The sequence below is a fragment of the Ursus arctos genome, unplaced genomic scaffold (assembly GCF_023065955.2).
Source record: "Ursus arctos isolate Adak ecotype North America unplaced genomic scaffold, UrsArc2.0 scaffold_8, whole genome shotgun sequence".
Classification (NCBI taxonomy): Eukaryota; Metazoa; Chordata; class Mammalia; order Carnivora; family Ursidae; genus Ursus; species Ursus arctos.
Genome location: NW_026623100.1, coordinates 64,767,704 through 64,791,087, shown reverse-complemented (window position 1 = coordinate 64,791,087; position 23,384 = coordinate 64,767,704). Strand labels below are relative to the sequence as shown.

Sequence of the window (23,384 nt, the reverse complement as noted above, 5' to 3'; positions counted from 1 at the left end):
CATGCATATCGATCGACAGCTTGGTTTTTCTCACGTAACCATGCGTCTTGGAGAGTTATTTTCATGTCACTCTACAGAGGTCTGTCTGCTTTTCGTGACGGCGCATCATTCCGTAGCATGGAGATACCAGAACGGGTGTGGTCACTTCCTCACCGACGGCCTTTCAGGTGGATTTTCCTTGTCTTCCTGCTTCCTCTCCCTCTGGTTGGCTGCGGTTCTCTCTCACTCTCCGTACAGACGCTTTTACTCTTCTGTCCTTTCTGTCCTTTCTCTTTCCTTATTTTGTCTCCCCTGGAGTTCAAGATGGGCGGACGAGGGACACCTCAGATGGACTGTGCTGCAAGAAGAGGTTGGAACCTGAGGACAGGCAGGGGCTACTAGGGCCCATTTGCTGTTCCTTCAGCCTGACTCCTCCTGGCAAGCTGTGTGGGGCAGAGATGCAGCTGGTCCTTGCCTTCGAAGACCTCACGTCCAGTATGGGGACAGACATGTGAGTGACCCACCCACGGCAGAACGGCATAGGCTGGGGGGCAGCCTTCCAAGTCTAGCTGGCTGCCTGGGCTCTCACCCCACCCCCATCACTTATAGCTGTGTCACCTCCCGATCCCCGTTTTCCCATCTGTAAAACCAGGACATAAGCGTCTCTTTTTTCTTATAAGGTTGTTCTGAGAAATAAATAAGAGAATACGTGTGCCCGGCACGCAGTGATCCAAGAACACTGAGCTGTGAGGGAAGCAGCCAGGGTGTGGTCATGCATCAATTAGGGTACCCATCAAAAGGAGACACGGGCTCTGGGCTCTGTGGGGTTTGAAGAAATCCTCACAAATGAGGGGCATAACCCAACAGACGAGGGCAGCCTTTCCACCTGGAGGAAGGTATTCTGGGGCTGGAGAAGCCCTGGGTTGGGAGCAGGAGGCCTGCTTGGGGGATGGGGCGTAGCGCCTGTGGCTGGAAGGTCACGTTCATGGGCAAGGGGAGGAAAGGTCCTTTGAGGGATGTGTGCAGGCAGGCTTCTGGCAGAGCAGGGGGTTCAGGGCCCTGCCGGGGACTTGAGCCTCAAAGCTAGGGCTGCATGTGCCACGCGGGACTAGGGTCAGAGTCAGGCGGGGCTCTGGGAAGGGAGCTCCCTTCCCACCACCCTCTGGCCTTCTTCAGCAGCGGCCTCCTCCCGGGCCTTGGCCACTCCCGGCATCGGTACACCCACCCCGGAGCTGGTTGGGAGGCAGGCAGGAGGCTTCTCGCGGGGGCTGTGCCGGGTGGGCCGTGTTCCCAGAGCAAGGAGCGAAGCGGGCCTGACTTGGCGCCAGCTCCCTCAGATAGAGGCGTTGCTGGCGGGGCGACCAGCCTGCCCGTGATCTCGAGCCCACGGGCTCCCTCGGGCCCTGTGTTCCCATCCTACGGCCTGCAGCATCCCCCCCCAGGGGTGCGGCATGTCACAGAGGGAGGTCAGAAGGGCACCCGCCGGGCCAGGAGTGGGGCGGAAGCCGGCTCTGGCCCAGCAGCTGGTGGCAGGCCCTGGCAGGGAGAGGAGCCGCCTGAGCAGAACCAGGCAGGACCTGTGGGAAGAGACGAGCTGGAGCGACCGAAGGTGGAGCAGAGCCGCCCCCAGCCCATGCGGGGTCAGGGCCAGGAGCCTGGCTCGTGGCCGGGTAAGGAAACCCTGGACCTGCGGCAGGCGCAGGGGGAGGCAGGGGTTGGGGGGCTTCGGGGTCACCTCCCAGAGCAAACCCTCACCCAGCATTAGCGTCCCTGCCCAAGAGGGGAACACTGGCGCCTTAGACTCCAAGGCTTCACGCTTGGGGGGTTGGGATAATTCAGCTGGTCTCAACCAGAGCATGGCTCAGCGAGCTGGCCCAGCTCACTTCTCTGGGGGAAACTGAGGCCTAGAGGAATGGGGTGAATTCCCCACAGCTCCAGAGCAGCAGCCAGTGCTGGGGCCAGGAGTGGGGTTTGGCCCCTGCTTGGGGGTCCTTTCTTCTTTACTGTGGCTGTGTCTTCATCGCAGGACCTGGCTGGGCAAGGGTCAGCCCTACAGAGCAGGGGAGGCTCTGCGTTTCCTGTGGTCCCAGGGCACCCTGATAAGCAGCATTCAGACTTGGGTGTGGATGGAGCAGGGCTAGAGTGTTAGAGAAAGGAAAGGACTCTCGGCTTCTGAGCTCAGCCTTGCCACCCTGCTGCCACCTGACCCGGAGTGACACCTTCTCTCCATTTCCTCAGCCGTAAAGCAAGGCAGGACTGAGAGCGGACAAAGAGGGCATGAGGTCCTCGGGTCTCTGCTGTTCAGTGCATGACTGCTCTGGAAGGAGACCTCACACTAGAACGCTCTTAGAAACAGGGGCAGATGGGGGTCCAGTCAGACCCACTCACCTGGGGTCCTCTGTGCAGAGCGAGGCCAGTCCCAAGAACGCCGCACGGGAGCGGAGCCGGGTGAGGACACTGCGCCAGGCGTTCCTGGCCCTGCAGGCCGCTCTGCCCGCTGTGCCGCCCGACACCAAGCTCTCCAAGCTGGACGTGCTGGTGCTGGCCACCAGCTACATAGCCCACCTCACCCGCACACTTGGCCGCGAGCTGCCGGGCCCCACCTGGCCACCCTTCCTGCGTGGACTCCGCTACCTACACCCTCTCAAGGTAGGCCACGAGCCCAGGGCCTTGGGGAATGGGGTTGGGGCTGGACTGGACTGAGGCCCCCTGCCCCGAGCAGAGCTGACACGGGGACCGGGGACCGGCTGCTTCCTGCTCTCTCAGAGGGAGAGGAGCCAAGGCTGGCTCTTGGGAATCCGCTGACCCTGAGTGCAGTGGGGGTGGTGATTGGAAATGACTTCGTGAAAATGCGGTTCCTCCAAGAGGAGGGAAATTCACAGAGGCCCCAAGACTCCGGGGTGCCTCATGGCAGAGGAGAAAAAGGAGCAGTTTCCGGGGTTGGGGCCTGGGAAAGGAAACCACACCGGCTGAGTCCTAGATTCCAGGGCACATGACCCCAGCATCATATAATGCCTCAGTGTCCCCTGGACTTGTGGCCATAGGAGGGATTCCCCTCTGGGAGAACAAGGTCTCCGAAAGCCTCAGGGGAGAAGCAGTCAAGCTGGGGTGGGGGAGGGGCCAGCAGGGGGGGCGGGGGGGGGTGCTTCCTGCATGCACCACCTCCTAGACCAGGACCTGCCTTTCCTGAGCCTCAGCTTGGTCGTACATGAAAGGGAAGATAATATGAGCCTCACATCCCCTCTGATATGAAATGAGATCATGAGCGCAAAGTATAATAAGCCACACTTGGCATCGCAGTTAACAGCAGTAACGTTATTTGGGAGCTAAAGTTATGCCAGGAGCCGCGCTTAGCACTCCAGTCCTTTCCGTCTTCTTGTCCACACGAGAACTCAATGAGGATTACTTTACAGATGAGGAAATTGAATCTCAGACAGATAGAGTGGCTCAATGCCGTTTGAGCCCGAGGGTGTCTGACCTCAGGGCCCACGCGCACAGCCACCAAGCAGGCCAAGGGTGCTGTTTGCTGCTGGTCACAGAGTGTAACTGTTATAAAGGACGAGTCATCTCTGCCCTCCGAGGCTAGAAGCACTGGAACGGGGTCAGCCTTGTTTTTACAGAGAGTATGTTCACCATCTCTCTCCCCTAAACACTGTAGTTCTGAAATGTCTTGAAACTTGAGATTTTTTTTTCTTTCATGCAAATATAGCTAAAATGCAAGAACTTGAGACTAAATGGGGGCAACTCTGAAATGCCGACAGTGGCAGAGTCGTTTCCTTAGCCGTAAAGTGACGACCCAAGTCAGGCCCTTGCATGTAGGAGGTGATGAATAAACACACTGAAGAATGAAGAGATGAGAGGCGGTTCTGTCCAGAACTCGGGCAGCGTGGTGCCGCGGGATAGTTAGCGGGGAGCAGTGGCCCTTTGGTGCTCCCCTCCCCCCACAGAGGGGCTGCCAAGAGGAGGGCACCCCTCCGAGCAGAGTCAACTGGTGTTTTCTGGGGTTGTCACACTCCCGCTGGAAGGATGTGCAAGGAGGTCCCCGCCTTAGATCGAATGGCAGCACCGAGAAGTGTGGCCAGGGGTACTTGGGTCGGGGCTGGGCAAGAGAAGAGGTCAGGACTGTTCAGTGTCAGGAGGAGCCTCTCCTTGGCCCGGCTCTGCTGCCCTCCCCACTGCCCAGCCCCTGGCTGCTGCGGCTCTGCCATCCACCTCCCTCCCCACCGTGGGGGGGCTCCTTTCAGGGCCCTTGCTCTCCTCAGCTCCTCACGAGCCTCTCTACCTCGGGGGGTCAGGAGAAGGCATGGGGCCGTACGCGGGGGTGAGCCCAAGACCACTGTCAACACAGCAGTCATGGTGGGGGAGGTCTCAGGGAGGGGGGCTAGGGAAGGCCAAGTTTGGGGTGCCAAGGACGACAAGGGGCCACAGTAGCGAGCAGTACTCACTTTCCATCCCCGTGTCTTGCAGAAGTGGCCCATGCGATCTCGTCTCTATGCTGGAGGCCTGGGGAGCTCTGGCCTCGACTCAACCACAGCCACCACCTCAAGCCAAAGAACAAAGGAGGCAGAGGCCGGGCCCCAAGTCTCTGAAGAGGCAGACGCTCCCTCTCCCGCGAGGCCGCGCTCCCCAGCTCTCAGTGACAAATGAGCATCACACTTTCTCCTAGACTACGAGCTTAGGGACCTGGGTTCTCTCCCGGCCCGGGCCCGTCTTCCCTCTGACTCTCACTCCTCGCATCAGACGGACTCGGGTTCGGCTCCCAGGTTCCAGCACGCAGACCAGGGAAAGCAGTGGGCCCTTCAGCAACAGGAGGGTACGCAGGAGCCCTGGGGGAGGCGGGTGCTGTGGCAGCTGCAAGGACGTGGGAGAGGAAGGGGTGTGCCTGGGTTGGACGTTGAGTTAGGGCGCCGCCCCCTGCTTTCTCCCCTAAGCTTCCCACAAACCCTCTGGATGAGCAGGTGCAGAGGTAGCCTAGGATGACAGCAGTCGCCGGTGCCAATGGGAAAGCCAAGGGCTGGACAGGCTCTGGGCGGCTGTGAGTGTGAACAGAAATGGGCCAGGGTCACGTAGCCAGACGGAAACTGAAGGGAGCCTGTTTGTTATTGTTCTACGAGACCTGCCTGATGTCCAAGGGGCAGGGGAGAATTTAGGGATCTCGTCTGCACTGTGGTCTCTCCAGCTGCCCGTCATCCCTACATTTCCTCCCTCTCCGGGCCCTGCGCCCTTCCACTCTTCTCTTGATATGCCTTATATTTACGGGTTAAGCCAGAAAGCTCGCATTGCTTGCATTCCAGTTTCCAGAGAAACTTTTCAATGGTCCCAGCTGCCTGCTTTGACATGATCTTATCCCAGAGGCAGGCCTACCGGAACCGAGACAGACAGCACCTGAAGGCCTTGCATCTGAAGGCTATTGGTGGGCCTGATTACGCCCTTGAAGGACCTTAGAAGGAGAACACTTATCTTTTCCAGGGATGATAATTAGTCTTCTCTCTCCATTATGTTAGAAACCTAACCTCCAGGAAAAACAAGACAGGCCTGGGTTCAGTGGGTTCTTTGTATGATTTTGGCCTCAGGCCTCACTGGGTCTGGAGTTATTTCTACAATCTGTCTACAGATAAGCTCCCCCAGAGGAAGCTCCTCCCCACGGGCTCCGTCCTCCCAAGCACTCCTTAAGTCTCGCCACGGGGTGCCGGAGATCTCCGAAAGCTTTAGTGGAATTTCTCTCTGGCTCTGAAGAAATAATTTGAGGACTAATCATAGAGTCTACACACACTAAAAGTAACTTTCCAGATCAGGTTCAGGTTCAAACTCAAAGGCCCCTAAAGTCCAGACAGAGTAGGAACCAGCTTTCTGTTCAAACTTCAGTGCCTCAGAGCGGGAGGGGATGGGCCAGGCTGACTCGAGTCCCAACACAGGTAGCCCTAGAGCCACCACTGTCACTGTGAGACTAAACGAGGCTCTGGCATGACGAGTCACTGATCCTCGTCCGGGCTGGACAGGGCAGCAGGGGAAAGGGGCTGAGGGGTGTCTCAGCAAGTTGGGGTGGAGGCAGACAAAGACACAGAACGTCCCAGCCGCGGGCCGCAGGGGACGTGGGAGCGCAGCTGAACGGTGGCTGGGAGCCATGGGGAGAAGGTCTCGGCCAAGGCTGAACTCGTAAATCTACCAAGTCTCCACGGAGGGCCCCCTGAGAACGGCTCCTGAGCAGCTGGACGAGGCCGGGCAGGGGCAGAGACCAGGTGCGGGTGGGCATGAGCGCAGTGTGCTTCACAAGACCATAAAAGTCGAGCTCGAATGTTCTGTTTTTAAAGCCAAAGAGCAGTAGCTTCCTGGTTGAGTCTGTAAGTGGTAGGCAGACGAACAGATGAGTCTCTTCCCAGGATGGTGGCGCACAATCTTCTTCTGGGGAATGAAACTGGGCAAGCTAGTTTGGGGCATGCATGGGGGGTCCCCTTCTGATAGCCAAGGAGACTAGTCTGGAGCCTGCCCCACCCTACGATACTCAGACTCCAGCCTTTGCCCAGTAGTATCAGACCCCCCTGCGGTGACCTCATTACCCTGGTAGAGAAGACAAGGACAGCAAAGGAAGATGAAGCTGGTGGAGGGCTGAGGAAGGGCAGGTGCATTTGATACCAGTTGCTCAGGCGGCCCCAGGCTCTGTCCAGGCAAAGCTGTTTCCCTTCGTGCCCAGGCCAGTCTGGGGTCCGGAGGCGGCTCTCCCAGCCAGAGAGCACCCGGCGCAGGCCAGGTTGCCAAGGGCTGCGAGGAGGGAGGCGGAGTCAGAGGAAGGACCAAGGGACGAATGGGAATAAGCAGAGGAAATGTCAGGTCAGACACTTGGATCCACAGAGGAACGGGAACCAGGAGTTCTTCGCCTTTGCAGCAGAGGGAGAAAAACACCTGCTCACTGGGAGCCTTTTTATTCGCAGCAGGTCTAAGGGCACGGGGTGGGCAAGAGTGGTAAGAGGCATGTTAAGACTCAGGTCGGAAGACAGCTTTGGTCCCCCTGGGAACAGGGGTGTGTGGGCAAGAGGCTCCCAAAGGAAAGAGAAGCACAGATGACATGTCACTAAGGTGGCCTGGCTCAGGAGTTGGGGGGTGGCTGGCCCACTTGGCTAGCTTGCACTGCCTGCCCAGGTGCCCATGACCCGAGGGGGCGGGCGAGGCAGTGACGGCCAGGACAGCTTCTCCAGAGTTGGGGGGGCATCTGCTTCCCAATGAGCAGCAGAATTGCAGGTCAGAGGCTCGGGCCAGGGGAGAAGCAGAGCTGGCCGAGGGATGTCTAAGTAGAGGTGGAGACTATGGATCTTACCAATTGGGAACTAGGGTCATTAAAACACAAGATCCCGTCTTCTCTGAGAAATTCCTTTTCTCTTCCTCTGGAAGGGGCCTGGCTAGGATGAATCAGAGGGCACTGTCCTCTCCCTTTTGTGGCACAAGCCCTAAACCCAGGACCCCTGCAAGCTCGGGGCTGTAGACCAGGAGTTGGCTTATTGTACCAAATCCAGCCCACCTCCTCCCACCCCCTGCAGGTTTTTTGTAAATAAGTTTTTGTGGCAACATGGTCACGCCCATTTGTTTACATGTTACTAGAGCGGCTTTCCTGATACCACATCAGAGTTCAATAGCTGCGACAGGTTAAGCCTAAAGTATTTACAATATGGCCCTTTAAGGAAAAGCATACTAACTCCCACTCTAGATTACAGGTATTCAGTGTGGTCTGGGAACTCTTGGGGGGGGGTGTCCCTGAGGCCTTTTCTAAGTGGCCCAAACCATTTTCATAATATAAGATGCTATTTGCCTTTTCTTACACTTCTCTCATGCATCATGGAATGTTCCAGAAGCCATACAACATGTGATATCGCAACAGATGGGGTGTAGAAGCAGACAGGAGAATCCAGCTGTCTGTTGCAACAGACATTAAAGATATTTGCAAAAATGTAAAAGAATGCCACTCTTCTCACTACATATTTTTCAATATGGAAAATAATTATTTTTCACAAAAATGTTATCTATATTCACATATAGTGGGCTAATTAATGTCATTTTTTAAAGATTTTTTTCTTTATTTACTTTAGAGAGAGCATGAATACACATGGGGGGGCAGAGGGGGAGGGAGAAGGACAGCAGATTCCCCAATGAGCGCAGATCCCCACAACCCTGAGATCACGACCTGAGCTTCAACCAAGAGTCAGACACAACTGACTGAGCCACCCAGGTGCCCCTAATTAATGTAATTTTTAAATAGCAGCCAGATGTCAGCTGTTGAGGAGCAAAACAAAGGACAAGGGACCGCCTCAGCTGCCCAGGGCGGGAGCTGCGGCATTATGTGTGACCTACAGAAGATAGCTGAAGAAGCTGATGGTACACTGAATACACTGAGAGGTAATGAAAGGGCAAAGACGACGGAGGTTTTTTTTTAGCCTGAAAAAACTTAGAAAAAAATGTGATCCAGAAATCAGAATGAACACAGTGCTCCACGGTAAGGATACTGGAAGGAGAAACACAAGCTCCGCCCATCAGGCCGAAATCCCATCAGTTACCTCCCGGCTTCAGCGGCCTGGAACCTCTGGGCTGGGGCCAAGTTGGATGAAAATAGATTCCATGTCCCACACCCCAGAAACCACAGCTAACGGCACGCCGGGGGGCAGAGCCCCTGGAGCTCCTGGTGCAGATACGGGTACACCCTCTGCAAAGGTACAAATTTTAAATAGGGCTTGGGGGAGGGAGCCAGCCATCATCGACGCACCCATGTCCGGTGAACAGATAACTTTCAAGGTCTGATACGCTCTGAGACGTGTAGTGGCATAAACCAGGAGTGGAAGCAAAGCTCGGCTGTAACCGCGGAAGTGTGGGCATGTGCCAAGCCTGCTGGGGAAGGCTACATCTCCCTGCCCGGTGCTGGGAGCGCTGCCAGACGTGGGATGTGCCCATCAGCGAAACTCCTCCTTACACGCCCGGCGGGTTGAAGGCGCCTCGCTAACGCAGTCAGACGACTCCACCAACTGGCCAAGGAACTGAGACTCCCTTTCGACCCGTCTCATCGGTCTTGGCAACAGCGCACCACCACCATTATTTCCACGGACAGAAAGGCAGACCAGGACAGACCTTTGTTTTGCTCTTGGAAGCTTTGTCATAAAAATATGCCATTGGGGGAGACTGGGTGGCTCAGTTGTTTAAGCATCTGCCTTCTGCTGGGGTCATGGTCCTGGAGTCCCGGGGTTAGAGCCCCGGGATCGAGCCCTCATCGGGCTCCCTGCCCAGTGGGGAGTCTGCTTTTCCCTCTGCCCCTCACCCCTGCGCACACTTGTGCTTTCTTCTCTCTCTCTCTCTGAAATAAATAAATAAATAAATAAATACATAAATCTTAAAAAAAAAAAAAGTGTAACTCAAGGGGAGCCTGGGTGGTTCAGTCTCATAAGCCACAGACTCTTGGTTTCAGAACAGGTCAGGATCTCAGGATCATGTGATCAAGTCCCACCTCAAGCCCCTTAGGCTCTGCGTTCAGCTTAGAGCCAACTCTTTCTCCCTCCTTCTGCCCCTCCCCTCGGGAGTGCTGGCGCCGCCCTCGTGCTCTAAATAACTAACTAAATAACTTAATTAATTAATTAATTAATTATTTTAAAAAAAGAAAGAAGGAAAGAAAGGTGGAACTCTATATGGGGGGAAAAATGGTGTTACTAAAAAATTATGAAATCCTAGGCTGTATTTGAAATCCCAGGCTGAGTACAGGACGCAGGGTTAATAGATTTTCACGCGGCTCTTGTTCTGTGGGAGCTCTGGGTGCAGGGGAGGAAGAACTGGAGAGCCCTTTCTGAAAGGTGGTGTCACTTTGTAGAAGAGATCTTGATATGGCAAATCGCTCCAAGAAACCAGCCGTTAGAAACGCTGTCGGTGAAATTGTGGGCGTGTTATTAATGCCGTGCTTATATAAGACCTAGAACGGAAAGGGGCTGGCCTCATGCATATTAAAAGAAACCAGAGCCTTCAGTAGCCTCCCCCGAAATTGTACTAATCCTAAGTCATCGTTACACATCCGTCCTCCTAAAGCCCTTTTAAGAAGTGTTCTTTCCAGCCCAAGATGACACAGAGATTGGTGGGGCTTTCTGCCCCACTCCCTTTACTGGAGGATTTTTTTTTCACTACCGTAGTACAAGGATGACTTTGTACAAGGTCAGAAGTAGAACTGTCAAGAAGCCTCCCGCAAAGCCCCAAATTGACAAAGCACCTATGTTGAAATACCTCTTCTGGCTTTACCAGAATCTTCTGTTAAATTTACATCCCAAGCCAGGGAAATCACTTATTTTGAAATAACTCCTACCTCCTCCCAAATTGCAAAATGGTGGAGGAAGGTGACTCTGATCTTGCCAGAAAGGTTTCTAAGGGAATTGGTCAGTTCTCCCATAATCTTTATTTTATCCCAACTTGATGTGGTCCTGGGTGATCATCTCATTATCTAGTACAATAATTGCTATCCTCACAAGGCTTTCATTCAGTTTGTGCTCAGTTACGGCAACTATGCAACTCTGTTTCTCCAGAGACACTCTAAACATACACGAAGAAACAGAGCAGGAAAGGGAAATCTTGGGTTTGTAAAACATACTTGACTGCGAAGTAGAAATTACCTGCCTTGTAGTACTCCCGCTTGAGTGACATGTTTTCTAAGAAAAATCATTGGATTTCCATTTCTGACAATATGGTGGACTAGATACGCAGGGAAATCCTCTTGGTACAGAACACTCAAAATGATGGATAAAATATTAAAAACATATTTTTAGGGGCGCCTGGACGGCTTAGTCGGTTAAGCGTCTGACTCTTGGTTTTGGCTCAGGTCATGATCTCGGGGTTGTGGGATCAAGCCCCACATCGGGCTCCATGCTCAGTGTGGAGTCTGCTTGAGATTCTCTCCCTTCCCCTCTGCTCCTCCCCCAACTCAAATAAATTCATAAAATCTTTTTTAAAAAACATGTATTTTTTTTAAGATTTTTTGTTTATTTATTTGACAGGGACAGAGACAGTCAGCGAGAGAGGGAACACAAGTAGGGGGAGTGGGAGAGGAAGAAGCAGGCTCATAGCGGAAGAGCCCGATGTGGGGCTCGATCCCAGATCGCCGGGATCACGCCCTGAGCCGAAGGCAGACGCTCAACCGCTGTGCCACCCAGGCGCCCCTAAAAAACATATTTTTAAATGCATTGTTGGGCCGGCAGAAAAGTAGGGGAAAGGAGTAAGAGAAGGGATAAGAAACCATAAAACCAAAAATGGTAAGCCAGCACTGAGGCCAGGACCGTCTGCAGATTGTTGGCGACCCAGGCGGGGGGTTTTAATAGGCCAAATTTGGGTACAAGAGACAAAGCCTGGGATCCATACAAAATGGGAAGTTGAGTCAGAGACCCTGTCATAAAGCTGGGGTCACCAAAAGGCAATACCCTCATTGTGTAAAAAAGAGTTGGCAACACTTGCTCAAATAAACCTTGATGGGGGGGGTTCTCCAGAGATTTCTAAGCCCTCAAACCCTGGGGGGCTGAAAAAGCCAAAAATTTTGATGGGTCTCAATTAAGTAGGGTTTCTAGACACAATCAAGTACAATTCCTCTCTGGAAGAATATACTTTATTATTATTATTTTTAAAGATTTTATTTATTTATTTATTTGACAGAGGGAGACAGCCAGCGAGAGAGGGAACACAAGCAGGGGGAGTGGGAGAGGAAGAAGGAGGCTCCCAGCGGAGGAGCCTGATGTGGGGCTCGATCCCAGAACTCCGGGATCACGCCCTGAGCCGAAGGCAGACGCTTAATGACTGCGCCACCCAGGCGCCCCTGGAAGAATATACTTTAAATCTAGGCTTTGAAAGATTCCCATGAATAAAATTCTAACAAACTTGAGCTCAGAGCAAACAGTTATAAAAATCTGAAGGAAACATAGGCCGCTCTAAACAAGCGATCGCAGAAACACCGAACTGCAGAGTCACCCTTGCAGGGACTGCAGTATGGGAAGGTTCAGGTACACGATACACATTAAACATGTTTCATATGTTTAAAGAAATAACTAGGGGGCGCCTGGGTGGCACAGCGGTTAAGCGTCTGCCTTCGGCTCAGGGCGTGATCCCAGTGTTATGGGATCGAGCCCCACATCAGGCTCCTCCGCTAGGAGCCTGCTTCTTCCTCTCCCACTCCCCCTGCTTGTGTTCCCTCTCTCGCTGGCTGTCTCTCTCTCTGTTAAATAAATAAATAAATCTTTAAAAAAAATAAATAAATAAAAATAAAGAAATAACTAGGATTTTGAAAAGACAATGCAAGAACAAGAGGCTAAAAATGACCAGGGAGAAGTGGGGGAAAACATAATAATTTCTAGAAATTAAAAATATAATTTTTTAAAAGACTTTATTTATTTATTTGACAGAGAGAGACACAGCGAGAGAGAGAACACAGCAGGGGGAGTAGGAGAGGAAGAAGCAGGCTCCCAGCGGAGCACGGAGCCCGATGCGGGGCCCGATGCGGGGCTCGATCCCAGGACCCTGGGATCACGCCTAAGCAGAAGGCAGATGCTTAAAAACTGAGCCACCCAGGTGCCCCTAAAAATATATTAGAAACTGCTGAAAACAGAACAAGTAAACTGGAAAATAAATCTGAAAAAATGATTCAGAATTCAGTACCCGTGGACAAAGAAAAGAGAGGGAAAATAGAAAAAGAAGAGGGGTGCCTGGGTGGCTCGATCGTTAAGCATCTGCCTTCAGGTCCTGGATGGAGCCTGCATGGGACTCCCTGCTCAGCCGGAAGCCTGCTTCTCCCTCTCCCACTCCCCCTGCTTGTGTTCCCTCTCTCGCTGTCTCTCTCTTCTGTCAAATAAATAAATAAAATCTTTTTTAAAAAATAGAAAAAGAAAAATATAGGAGAATATGTTCATGAATCTGGAATAAGGAAATACTGCTTAAAGAGAAAACAGCACAAACTCTAAAGGAAAAAAATCTGATAAGCTGTACTACATAAAATTAACATCTATTTATCACAAGAGAGCAACTGAGTGAAAAAGACAAACCCACAGGCTAGGAAAAGATATTTGGGATGCGTATAATCTAAAGGGCTTATATCAAGAATATATTAAAAATCCCCACGGAGCGATAAGAAAAAGGATGACCATCCAACTGTAAATGGGCTAGAGACTTAATGAGGCACCTTTTTTAAAAAAACATTTTTAAGTAATCTCAACACACAACGTGGGGCCTGAACTCATGACCCCAAGCGCCCACATGAGCAACCTTCCTAAGGAGGACGTCCCAGTGGTCAAGATGGCCAACTTCAATAGTGGTTAGAAGTACGCAAATTAAAATCACAATTCACATTCCCCAGAACGGTGATTATCTGTATCTATTAAATCTAGCAAGTACACTCCTAGGTATATACGCCCAAAATATGAGTGCACAAGTGCTTGGGGGGCTGTGCTCACAATAGCGTTAACTGCAATAGCCCCAAGCTGGAACTTGGTATTCCTTTCCTATGGCTGCTGGGGTCGGGCTTGTGGCAACCACAGTTGTCTTTGCTGGCCGGCCCCTTGTGAAGCTCCGCCAATAGGGGGTGCTAAAGGAAGCCTGCAAAGTGGGAGGAGAGGGAGGGGACTTGCTTCCCGCACCTGAGTGTAGCCAGAGCTCCCTGCAGTCCACCACCCCTCCACCCTCGCCCCTACCCACCCGCTGCCTCAGGGGAGGCACCAGATTCCACCTTTTCCCCTTCTTGGCACCAGCCTTAATTGTGTCCCTTAAAGAGATCAGCACCAGCTTTCCAGGACTCCTTCCTCTGAGGTCTGAGTTCTGCCTCCCCCGGGCTCCTCCTCTATGCTTGGGGTTCCAGTAAACTTGTACCTTTTCACTTTGTTAACCGCTACCTCTCCAGGAGCTTCCTCTGTGTTTCCTTGGCATTTCCCCTTGGCTTTTGCTGTCCTTATGATAAATATCCTCTGTTAAATTAACTGGTCTGTGTACCTGTCTGGACCCTGCGTGATAGGACGGCTGAGGTTTGATTCTTTGGCATCTGGCCTGCCGCCTGACCAGGAGTGCATTGAACATCACTCACTCCCCTTTTAAAGAGGAAACCTGAGGGCTGCGACAAGCGTCACAGATCCTCACGGCCTCGCTTGGTTGACTGTCGATGGCGTCTTGACCTGGTTACAGAAATCAACCGGAGCCGAAGAGAGCAGAGCATCCTGGGTGTCTACCTCTGTGACTGCCTGCCAGGGGGACACTTAGGGTCACACTGATCCTTACGAACACTCTCTGGCTGGGCTTTCTTTTCCTTCTGTGAATGCGCACGGGAAAATGGCACCTTTCCTAAAGTCTCCGTGTCCCTTCTCAATAGGTCGTTGAGGAAACTAAATTTGAGAGCGTAGTCTAACGTCTAACTCCGCTGTTGCTATGGCCACCATTGTGTATGGATGTGTTTAATAACGTCATCGTAAGGGCTGATTCTTTAACCAGATTGTAAACATGTGTGCAGAGGTTGCCCAGCAAAGGAACAAGACGGTTATGCAATTTGTAAGCAAAACAACGAGAGCTAAGACCTTGATGGGCCATGATTTTTCAGTGTTCTTCCCTCAGGATGCTGTATCAACCATTAGGAATCATTCTAAACCCAGACCACCCTCCCTCCCCCTTCAAAATCCCTCATGGTGTATAATTTTCCTAACTCGGGGACACACCTCCCTAGCTCCAACCATTTAAATGTGTGTCTAAGTGAGGCAGAATACAAGCCATTATTTTAAAAAACCTATTTTTATTGACACTTTAAGCCAGAAGATTCTCGTAAGATTTTCCTAGTGTATCAATTCTAGATTGCACAATGTTTTGGTTCCGTCCAGAGGCATTATCCTTGGGATCTCAGTTCCTCACCTCCTCAAACGCAATTTCCTATTGCTTTACTGCAGCCGCCCACCGCCATGGTCATGACCTTTACCTTATCATCGCTGGTAACTGCGTTGTCTCCAAAATCTCTATTTCAAGAATTCCGACTTGTTCCGTATCTGCTATCCTCCTCCTCCCGCAGGCTAGTGCATGCATTCCAGCATTTCTTCAGTCTTACTGAAACCTGTGACTCATCTATGAACCATCTTGCCTCATGTCCTCACTTCCTCTTTATTCATGTCAGATTCCACGTTCATTATTATAATTGCTCCCTTGCAAATACGCCTATCCCTTGCCTTCCCTCCACTGTTTATGCTTGGCAACATCCTGACCCTGTAGTAGTTTCCACTCCAGGCTTTCCTGACACGGCTGGAGGTGAACACACAACTTGCTCGGTGGCCTCCCTTGAAATTTTCCCCGTGAATCCCCAACGGGCACTCAGCACTCCGTGGCAACTTTCCCTGGTGCGTTTCCCTACCACATTCTAGCACATTGATTTCCCGTTCCTTTTCTCTACTCAGACCTCCCAGCTTGCCTTCACCACATGCTTCATGGAGAAAACAAGAGTCATCAGGCAGGAACCCCTCCGTCATCATACCCAGCCGCACCTCCCAATTTCCCAGCTGTGTGCCCACACTCAAAATGGACAAAGCCTGGCTTCTATGTGAAGCAAGATCCCACCCCCTCTTGCCCTTTAGAAGGGCCTCGCTTCTAAAAATATTCCCTCTGCCTCCTTCTGCATCCTCAGCTTTTTCCACCCCTGGGTCATTTACAGCGGCACACGAACACTCCCTAGTATAATGTCTCCCATTGTAAAAACTTCCTTGACCCCATAGCCCCATCTCGCTACCACCACACTTCTCTGTCCCACTGCATAGCAAAACTCTTTTTTTAAGAGTTATTTATTTATTTGAGAGAGAGAGAGAACAGGGGCAGGAACAGAGGGAGAGGGAGAGAGAAACCCGAGCTGACTCCACACTCAGCGCAGAGCCCGATGCAAGCCTCGATCCCACAACCCCGAGATCATGACCTGAGCCAAAATCGAGTCGGACGCTTAACGGACTGGACTACCCAGGCGCCCCTGTAGAGTGAAACTTTAAAAAATACTCTCTGTTGTCTTTCCTCATCCACTCACCCCAACCACGTGTCTATCTACATCTTACCTCTAAAACTGCACTGGTAAGGTCACTGATCGCCTCCCTTTTGCCAAATCCAACGTTCATTTCAATGGCCTCATCTTAGTGTTTTGTTTCGAGCATCATTTGACCCTTTTGACAATCCTGTCCTTTTTTTTTTTTACTTTTTTTTTTAAAGATTTTATTTATTTATTTGAGACACAGAGAGAGAGAACACAAGCAGGGGGAAAGGGGCAGAAGGAGAGGATAAGGAAGAAGCAGACTCCTCACTGAGCAGGGAGCCTGACACGGGGCTCAATCCCAGGACCCTGGGACCGTGATCTGAGCTGAAGGCAGACCCTTAACCAACTGAGCCACCCAGGCACCCCTTACATTTTTTTTTTTTTAAGCAGGCTACACATCCAATGTGGGGTCTGAACCCATGACTCCAAGATCAAGAGTCGCATGCTCTACCGGCTGGGCCAGCCATGTGCCCAACTCTGTCCCTTCTTTTTTTTTTTTTTTTAAAGATTGATTTATTTATTAGAGAGCAAGAGAGTTCATGTGCCCAAGTAGGGGGAGGAGCAGAGGGAGAGGGAGAGAAATCCTCAAGCAGACTCCCCACTGAGAGCAGAGCCTGACATGGGGCTGGAACCCAGGACCCTGAGATCATGACCTGAGACGAAATCAAGAGCCAGATCCTTTACCAACTGAGCCACCCAGGCATCCCCAACTCTACCCCTTCCTGAAACACTTTTCTTCTTTAGGTTCCCGAACCAACTGTTCCTTTTCTTCTTCCTGGCCCCTCCTTCTCTGTTCTGTTCCTAAATGTCAAAGTACCATGGAGAAAATTAGCAGGATAAAAATCACTGTAAGCCAAGTCAAAAGGCCAATGACAAAATGGACAACTGTAATGGAAAAAACTTCATTTTTCCCTTCCGAAGTAGGGGAAAACCCAGTTCTTCCCTGCTCTGTGTTTTTCTCTTGTGTGTCTCCTTCACCTTTACAGAGAATAGTTCACTTCTGACACTTCTGGTCACCATGTATGAGGGTTTTCCCCCCAAACAATAAACAACTCTCCTGACACCAGCTGGGCGTCCTACCATTTAACTCACTCCTGGCATTATCTGCCTGAGAAAGAGTCAGATGTCGTAGGTGAGGGCTCAGTCCCACCAGACTGCTCCACACTCCCACCTTCACTTCAGACACCAGCCTCGAGCTCAGGTTATCACCTGTGCTTCTGATCTCCTGGCTATAGACCCGTCCTCTGTTTAATTAATTTGCTAGCGTGGCTCACAGAACGCAGGGAAACACTTACACTTGCCAGTTTATTAAAGTATATGATAAAGGATACTAATGAACAGCCAGATGAGGAGACACACAGGGCGAGGTCTGGAAAGGTCCCACGAGCAGGAGTTTCTGTCCGGGTGAATTGGGGGTACATCACCCTCCTGGTGTGGATGTGTTTGCCAGTCTGGAAGTTCCCTGAACCCTGCACTATTGGGATTTTATGGAAGCTTCCTCATATAGCCATGATCAATTATTAACTCCATTTCCAGCCCCCTCCCCTCTCTGGAGGATGCGGGGGGCTGAAAATTCCAAGCTTCTCATCATAGTGTGGTCTTTCTGGAGACCAGCCTCCATCTAGGAGCCCACACAGAATCACCTCATTAGAACAAAAGATACACCTGGTTCTCTCATCCCTTAGAAACTTATGAGGGTTTTGAGAGCCCTGTGTCAGAGATGCCCCTGGTGCTCTTACCATTTAGAAAATTATAAGGGTTTTGGGGCACCTGGGTGGCTCAGTTGGTCGGGCGGCTACCTTCGGCTCAGGTCACGATCCTGGAATCCTGGGATCGATCCCCACGTCAGGCTCCCTGCCCAGTGGGGGGTCTGTTTCTCCTTCTCCCCGCGCCTACTCATGCTTGCTCTCTCTCTCTCTCAAATAAAATTTTTGAAAAATTACAAGGGTTTTCGGAGCTCTGTGCCAGGAACTGGGGGCAGAAGCCAACATATATATTTTCTATTATCTCATAACAGTATTTACAGTTCATGTCATGGACATAGTGATAATATCCCTAATATTTCAAGAGAATTCTCTTTATCCTAGAAATCAATCAGAAAGAGACCAATCACCCAACAGAAAAATGGAGAAAGAATATGAACAGATGGATCTCAGGAAAGGGATACAAATTCCCTTTAAGATACAAAGACATAGACAAACTCATTAATAATAAAGAGAAATAAAGATGAAAGTCACACCAAAATACCATTTTCAACTATCATACTGACAAAAATCCGAAAGTTTGACAGCATGCCGTATGGAAAAACAAGTCTCATATATTGCTGTGAAATTAATATGAAAAGATCTCTGAGATAGATTTTTTTAAAGATTTTATTTATTCATTTAAGAAAGAGAGACAGAGAGACAGAGAGAGCCCAAACAGGGGGATAGGCAGAGGGAGAAGCAGACTTCCCGCCGAGCTGGGAGCCTGAGCTGTGCTAGGAGCCTGACATGGGGTTTGATCCCAGGACCTGGAGATCATGATCTGAGCCAAAGGCAGAGGCTTAACCTCCCAGCTACCCAAGCACCCCTCTGAGATTTTTAAATGGGTAAAAGGAAAAGGACAAACCAGCCTGTATATTATGCTCCCAGAGCATATATGATTTCCATTTTTATTTGCATAAAGACACACACACACACACACACACACACACACACACACACAAAACAATGAAATATAGTGGAACTGGAGTGGATGGGGGATAAGGTGAAAGTCAATCTTTTAAGTGTACATCTTTTAACAAAAGAAACAAAGAACTACGGTCCAAGGAATTTCCTAAAAGGTAAATCATTATATGTGATAACAGAATACTGTTTTAAAAAAAAGTATCCAGAAGTTTTGAAATGTACCCTTATGGCTATGACTCCTGTATGTACAATTGCAAAAATGTTCTTGTGTGTGTGTCTGGATCCTGGCATGACTGCTTATTTCAGAGAAAACTAATCGGCAGAGAACTTTTTTTTTTTTTTACATCAAAAGGGTGATTAAAGAGTATCTAAAGTGCCAGAAAAAATAATGTGGTGCAATGGCTTCTTGGCAGCCCTTGGTCAGGATGTTACAACACATTTCCCAAACATTCTGTTAATAGGAATCCTCCTGGCAACACAGAATGACAATGAGCTTATTTCATATGAAATGTGTCAATATGGTAGTTATGAATAATCTGAGAGGCAGAGCAGGAAATGGGCAGTCGAGTGAAATACTGTCACCGAACATTTATGACATCAGAATTTGGCGTCGTTTCCATCATTCAAAACATGTTCTGACTGGGCAAGAGAAGCGACACAACCAATTGATTTAAAAAGACAAATATCATATGATTTCCCTTATATGTGGAGTCTAAGCAAACAACCAAACTCATAGATACGGAGACCGGATTGGTGATTGCAAGAGGCAGGGTGTAGGGGGTGGAAGCAATAGGTGGATTTTTTCTTCTTTTTTTTAGTTTGAATAAATTGAATAAAAAATTTTTATAAAGATAAAACATGGAAGCAACCTGAGTGTCCATTGACAAATGAATTGATAAGCAAAATATGGTATATACATACAATAAAACAGTATTCAGCCTTTAAAAAAGGGAAATTCTGTAATATGCTACAACATGGATGAAACTTGAAGATGTTAAGATTAGTGAAATAAGCCGGACACAAAAAGACAAATACTGTATGATTCCACTTACATGACGTACTTAGAGTAGTCGAAATCATAGAGACAGAAAATAGAATGGTGGTTTCCAGGACCTAGATGGAGGGGGGAATGGGGACATATTGATTAAGGGTATAGAGTTTCAGTTTTACAAGATGAAAAGAGTTCTGGAGATGGATGGTGGTGATGGTTGCGCAATATGAATGTATTTAATACTTCTAAACCATACACTTTAAAATGGTTAAGATGGGGACGCCTGGGTGGCTCAGTTGGTTAAGTATCTGCCTTCGGCTCAGGTCATGATGCCAGAGTCTGGAATTCAGTTCCCACATCGGGCTCCTTGTGCAGCAGGGAGCCTGCTTCTCCCTCTGCCTGCCACTCTCCCTGCTTGTGCTCTCACACACACTCTCTCTCTCTTAAAAATAAATAAATAAAATCTTTTTTTTTTAATGGTTAAGATGGTAAATTTTAAGTTCTGTGTGTTTTACCACACTAAAAAAAAAAAGGAAAAAAAGAAAGCTAGCGTGGCTTTGTTAATATCAGGCAAAGTAGACTTCAGAACAATAGAACGACTAGAGATAAAGAGGAACATTTTATAATGATAAAAGCGCCAATTGACAAGGAAGAAATAATAATCTTAAATGTGTATTCACCTAATGACAAAGTTTTAAAACACATGAATTAAAAACTGATAGAAACAAAGGGAGAAACTGACAAATCCACAATTATAGTTGGAGATTTCCACACTTCCCTCTATGTAACTGATAGAACAAGTAGACAGAAAATCAGTAAGCACAAAGAGGCTCTGAACAACACCATCAACCAATTTGATGGAATTAATATTTATAGAACAACAACAGCAGGCAGTCTTTCTTTTCAAGTGCACATGAAACATTCACATCCAATAAGGTGGACCATATTCTGGGCCTTAAAATAAATCTTAACAAATTATTAAGAATTAAAATCACACAAAGTATATTCTATAACCTCAAAAGAATTAGAGTAAAAACAATAACAGAAAGATATCTGGATAATTCCCAAATAATTGGATATTAAACAACACACTTCTAAGTAACCCATGGATCAAGAATAAAGTCTTCAGTGAAATTAGAGAAAATACTTGAGCTAAAGTAAAATGAAAATAGAGTATATAAAAACTTGTAAAATGCAGATTAAGCAGTGCTCAGAGGGAAACTTATAGCATGAAAAGCTTTTATTAGAAAAAGTGATCTAAAATCAATCATCTAAGCTCCCACCTTAAGAAATTTCTTTAAAAAATTAAAAAATAAGAACGAATTCAGCTGAAAGCCTGCAAAAGAAAAGAAAGATAAGAGCAGAAATCAATACAATTGAAAACAAGAAGACAACAGAGAAAAATCAATAAAACTAAAAGCTAGTTCTGGGAAGAATAATACAATTGATAAACCTCTAGCCAGACTGAAAAAAAGAAGACACAAATTATCCATGTAGGAATAGAAGGAAATATCACTACAGACCCTACAGACATTAAGTGTATCAGAGAATACTACAAAAAAAAAAAAAAAAGCAAAACCAACCAAACAAACAAAATCCTCTATGCCCATAAATTTGACAACTGAGATGAAATGGGCTGATTTATTGTTAAAAGATACAAATTACCAAAAACCATTCAAGAAGAAATAGATAAGCTGAATAGTCCCATATCTATCAAAGACATTGAGTTCACTGTGAAAAGCCTTCCAACGAAGAAAACTCCAGGCTCAGATGGTTTTACTGGCAAATTCTATCAAATATTTAAGTAAGAAATAATACCAATTTGACATAATCTCCTCCAGAAAATAGAAGAGAAGAAAATAGACATCCCAAGTCATTTATGAGACCAACAGTTCTATCTTAGGTCAGGCTGCTATAATGAGGTAGCATAAACTGGGTGGCTTATAAACAACAGAAATTTATTTCTCACAGTTATTGAAGCTGGAAGTCCAAGGTTAGGGTACCAGCATGGTTAGAATTCTGGTGAAGGCCCTCTTCTGGGTTACGGACTGCTGTCTTCTCATTGTATCCTCATATGGTAGAAAGAGTGCAGGAGAGCTCTTTGGGATCCCTTTCATAAGGGCCCTAATATCATTCAAGAAGGCTTCACCTTCATGACCTAATTACCTCCCAAAGGCCCTACCTCCTAATACCACCACATTGGGGGTTGGTATTTCAACATATGCATTTGGGGGGAAACAAACTTTCAGTCCAAATGCAATTACCTTTTTTTTTTTTTTAAGATTTATTTATTTATTTATTTGACAGAGATAGAGACAGCCAGCGGGAGAGGGAACACAGCAGGGGGAGCAGGAGAGGAAGAAGCAGGCTCCCAGTGGAGGAGCCCGATGTGGGACTCGATCCTGGAACGCCAGGATCATGCCCTGAGCCGAAGGCAGACGCTTTAAGGACTGCGCTACCCAGGCGCCCCAAATGCAATTACCTTAATATCAAACCCAGAACCAGTGTGGTATTAGGTTAAAGGATAGGCACATGGGTCAATGGAACAGAGCACAGAGTCCAAAAATAGACCCACACAATTGATTTTTTTTAAATAGGCTCCATGCCCAGTGTGGAGCTCAGCTAGGGGCTTGAACTCACAACCCTGAGATCAAGACCCGAGCTGAGATCAAGAGTCAGACACTTAACTGACCAAGCCATCCAGGCACCCCCACACAATTGATTTTTCACAAAAGTGCAATGGCAATTCAATGGAGAAATGATTGTCTTTTGAACAAATGGTGGTGGAGTAACTGGAAATCCATTTGCAAAGCAAAATGAGCCACAACCATACTTCACATTATATGCAAATTTAACTCAAAATGGATAATAAATTTCAATATATAATCTAAAAGTATAAAAACTTTAAAAGAAAACACAAGAGGGAATCCTGGTAACTTGGAGTTAGGCAAAGATTCTAAGAAATGACACCAACAGCACAATTTATAAAAGAAAAACTTGACAAATGGGATTTCATCAAGACTTAAAACTGACTCTGTGAAGAATACTGCTAAGAGAATGAAAAGACAATTCATAGATAGGAAGAAAGTATTTACAAATCACATACCAGACAAAGGACTTGGATCCAAGATACATGAAGAACTTTTAGAATGCAATGAAAGGAAACCAATTTTTATTTTTATTTATTTTTTATTTTTTTAAAAAGATTTTGCTTATTTATTTGACAGAGACACAGCCAGTGAGAGAGGGAACACAAGCAGGGGGAGTGGGAGAGGAAGAAGCAGGCTTCCAGCGGAGGAGCCTGGTGTGGGGCTCGATCCCAGAATGCCGGGATCACGCCTGAGCCAAAGGCAGACGCTTAATGACTGAGCCACCCAGGCGCCCCAGGAAACCAATTTTTTAAAAATGCACCAAGATTTGAAACTATAAAAATACTAGAAAAGAGCACAGGCAGTAAGTTCTCTGACATTTTTCTAGATACGTCTCTTGAGACAAGGGAAGCAAAAGCAAAAATAAACTACTGGGACGACATCAAAATAAAAAGCTTCTGCACAGCAAAGGAAATGATCACCAAAACTAAAAGAGAACCTACTGAATAGGAAAAGATATTTTCAAATGACATATCCAATAAAGGGTTAGTATCCAAAATACATAAAGAACTTATACAACTCAACATGAAAAAAACCCCAAATAATCCAATGAAAATGGGCAGAAGGGG

General features: G+C 48.3%; 2 protein-coding genes across 2 annotated transcripts in view; one reads left to right on the top strand and one right to left on the bottom strand.

Moving 5' to 3' along the window:
• Positions 1-23,384, bottom strand: part of PRR30 (proline rich 30) — a 41,906-nt gene that overhangs the window by 14,924 nt on the left and 3,598 nt on the right. The gene's annotated exons all lie outside the window — the stretch shown is intronic.
• TCF23 (transcription factor 23) lies at positions 1,101-7,925 on the top strand. Its single transcript, XM_026520688.4, has 3 exons — positions 1,101-1,649; positions 2,386-2,628; positions 4,447-7,925. The coding sequence occupies exons 1-3, from the start codon at positions 1,431-1,433 to the stop codon at positions 4,624-4,626; spliced, it is 642 nt and encodes a 213-aa protein (XP_026376473.2). The 5' UTR covers positions 1,101-1,430; the 3' UTR covers positions 4,627-7,925.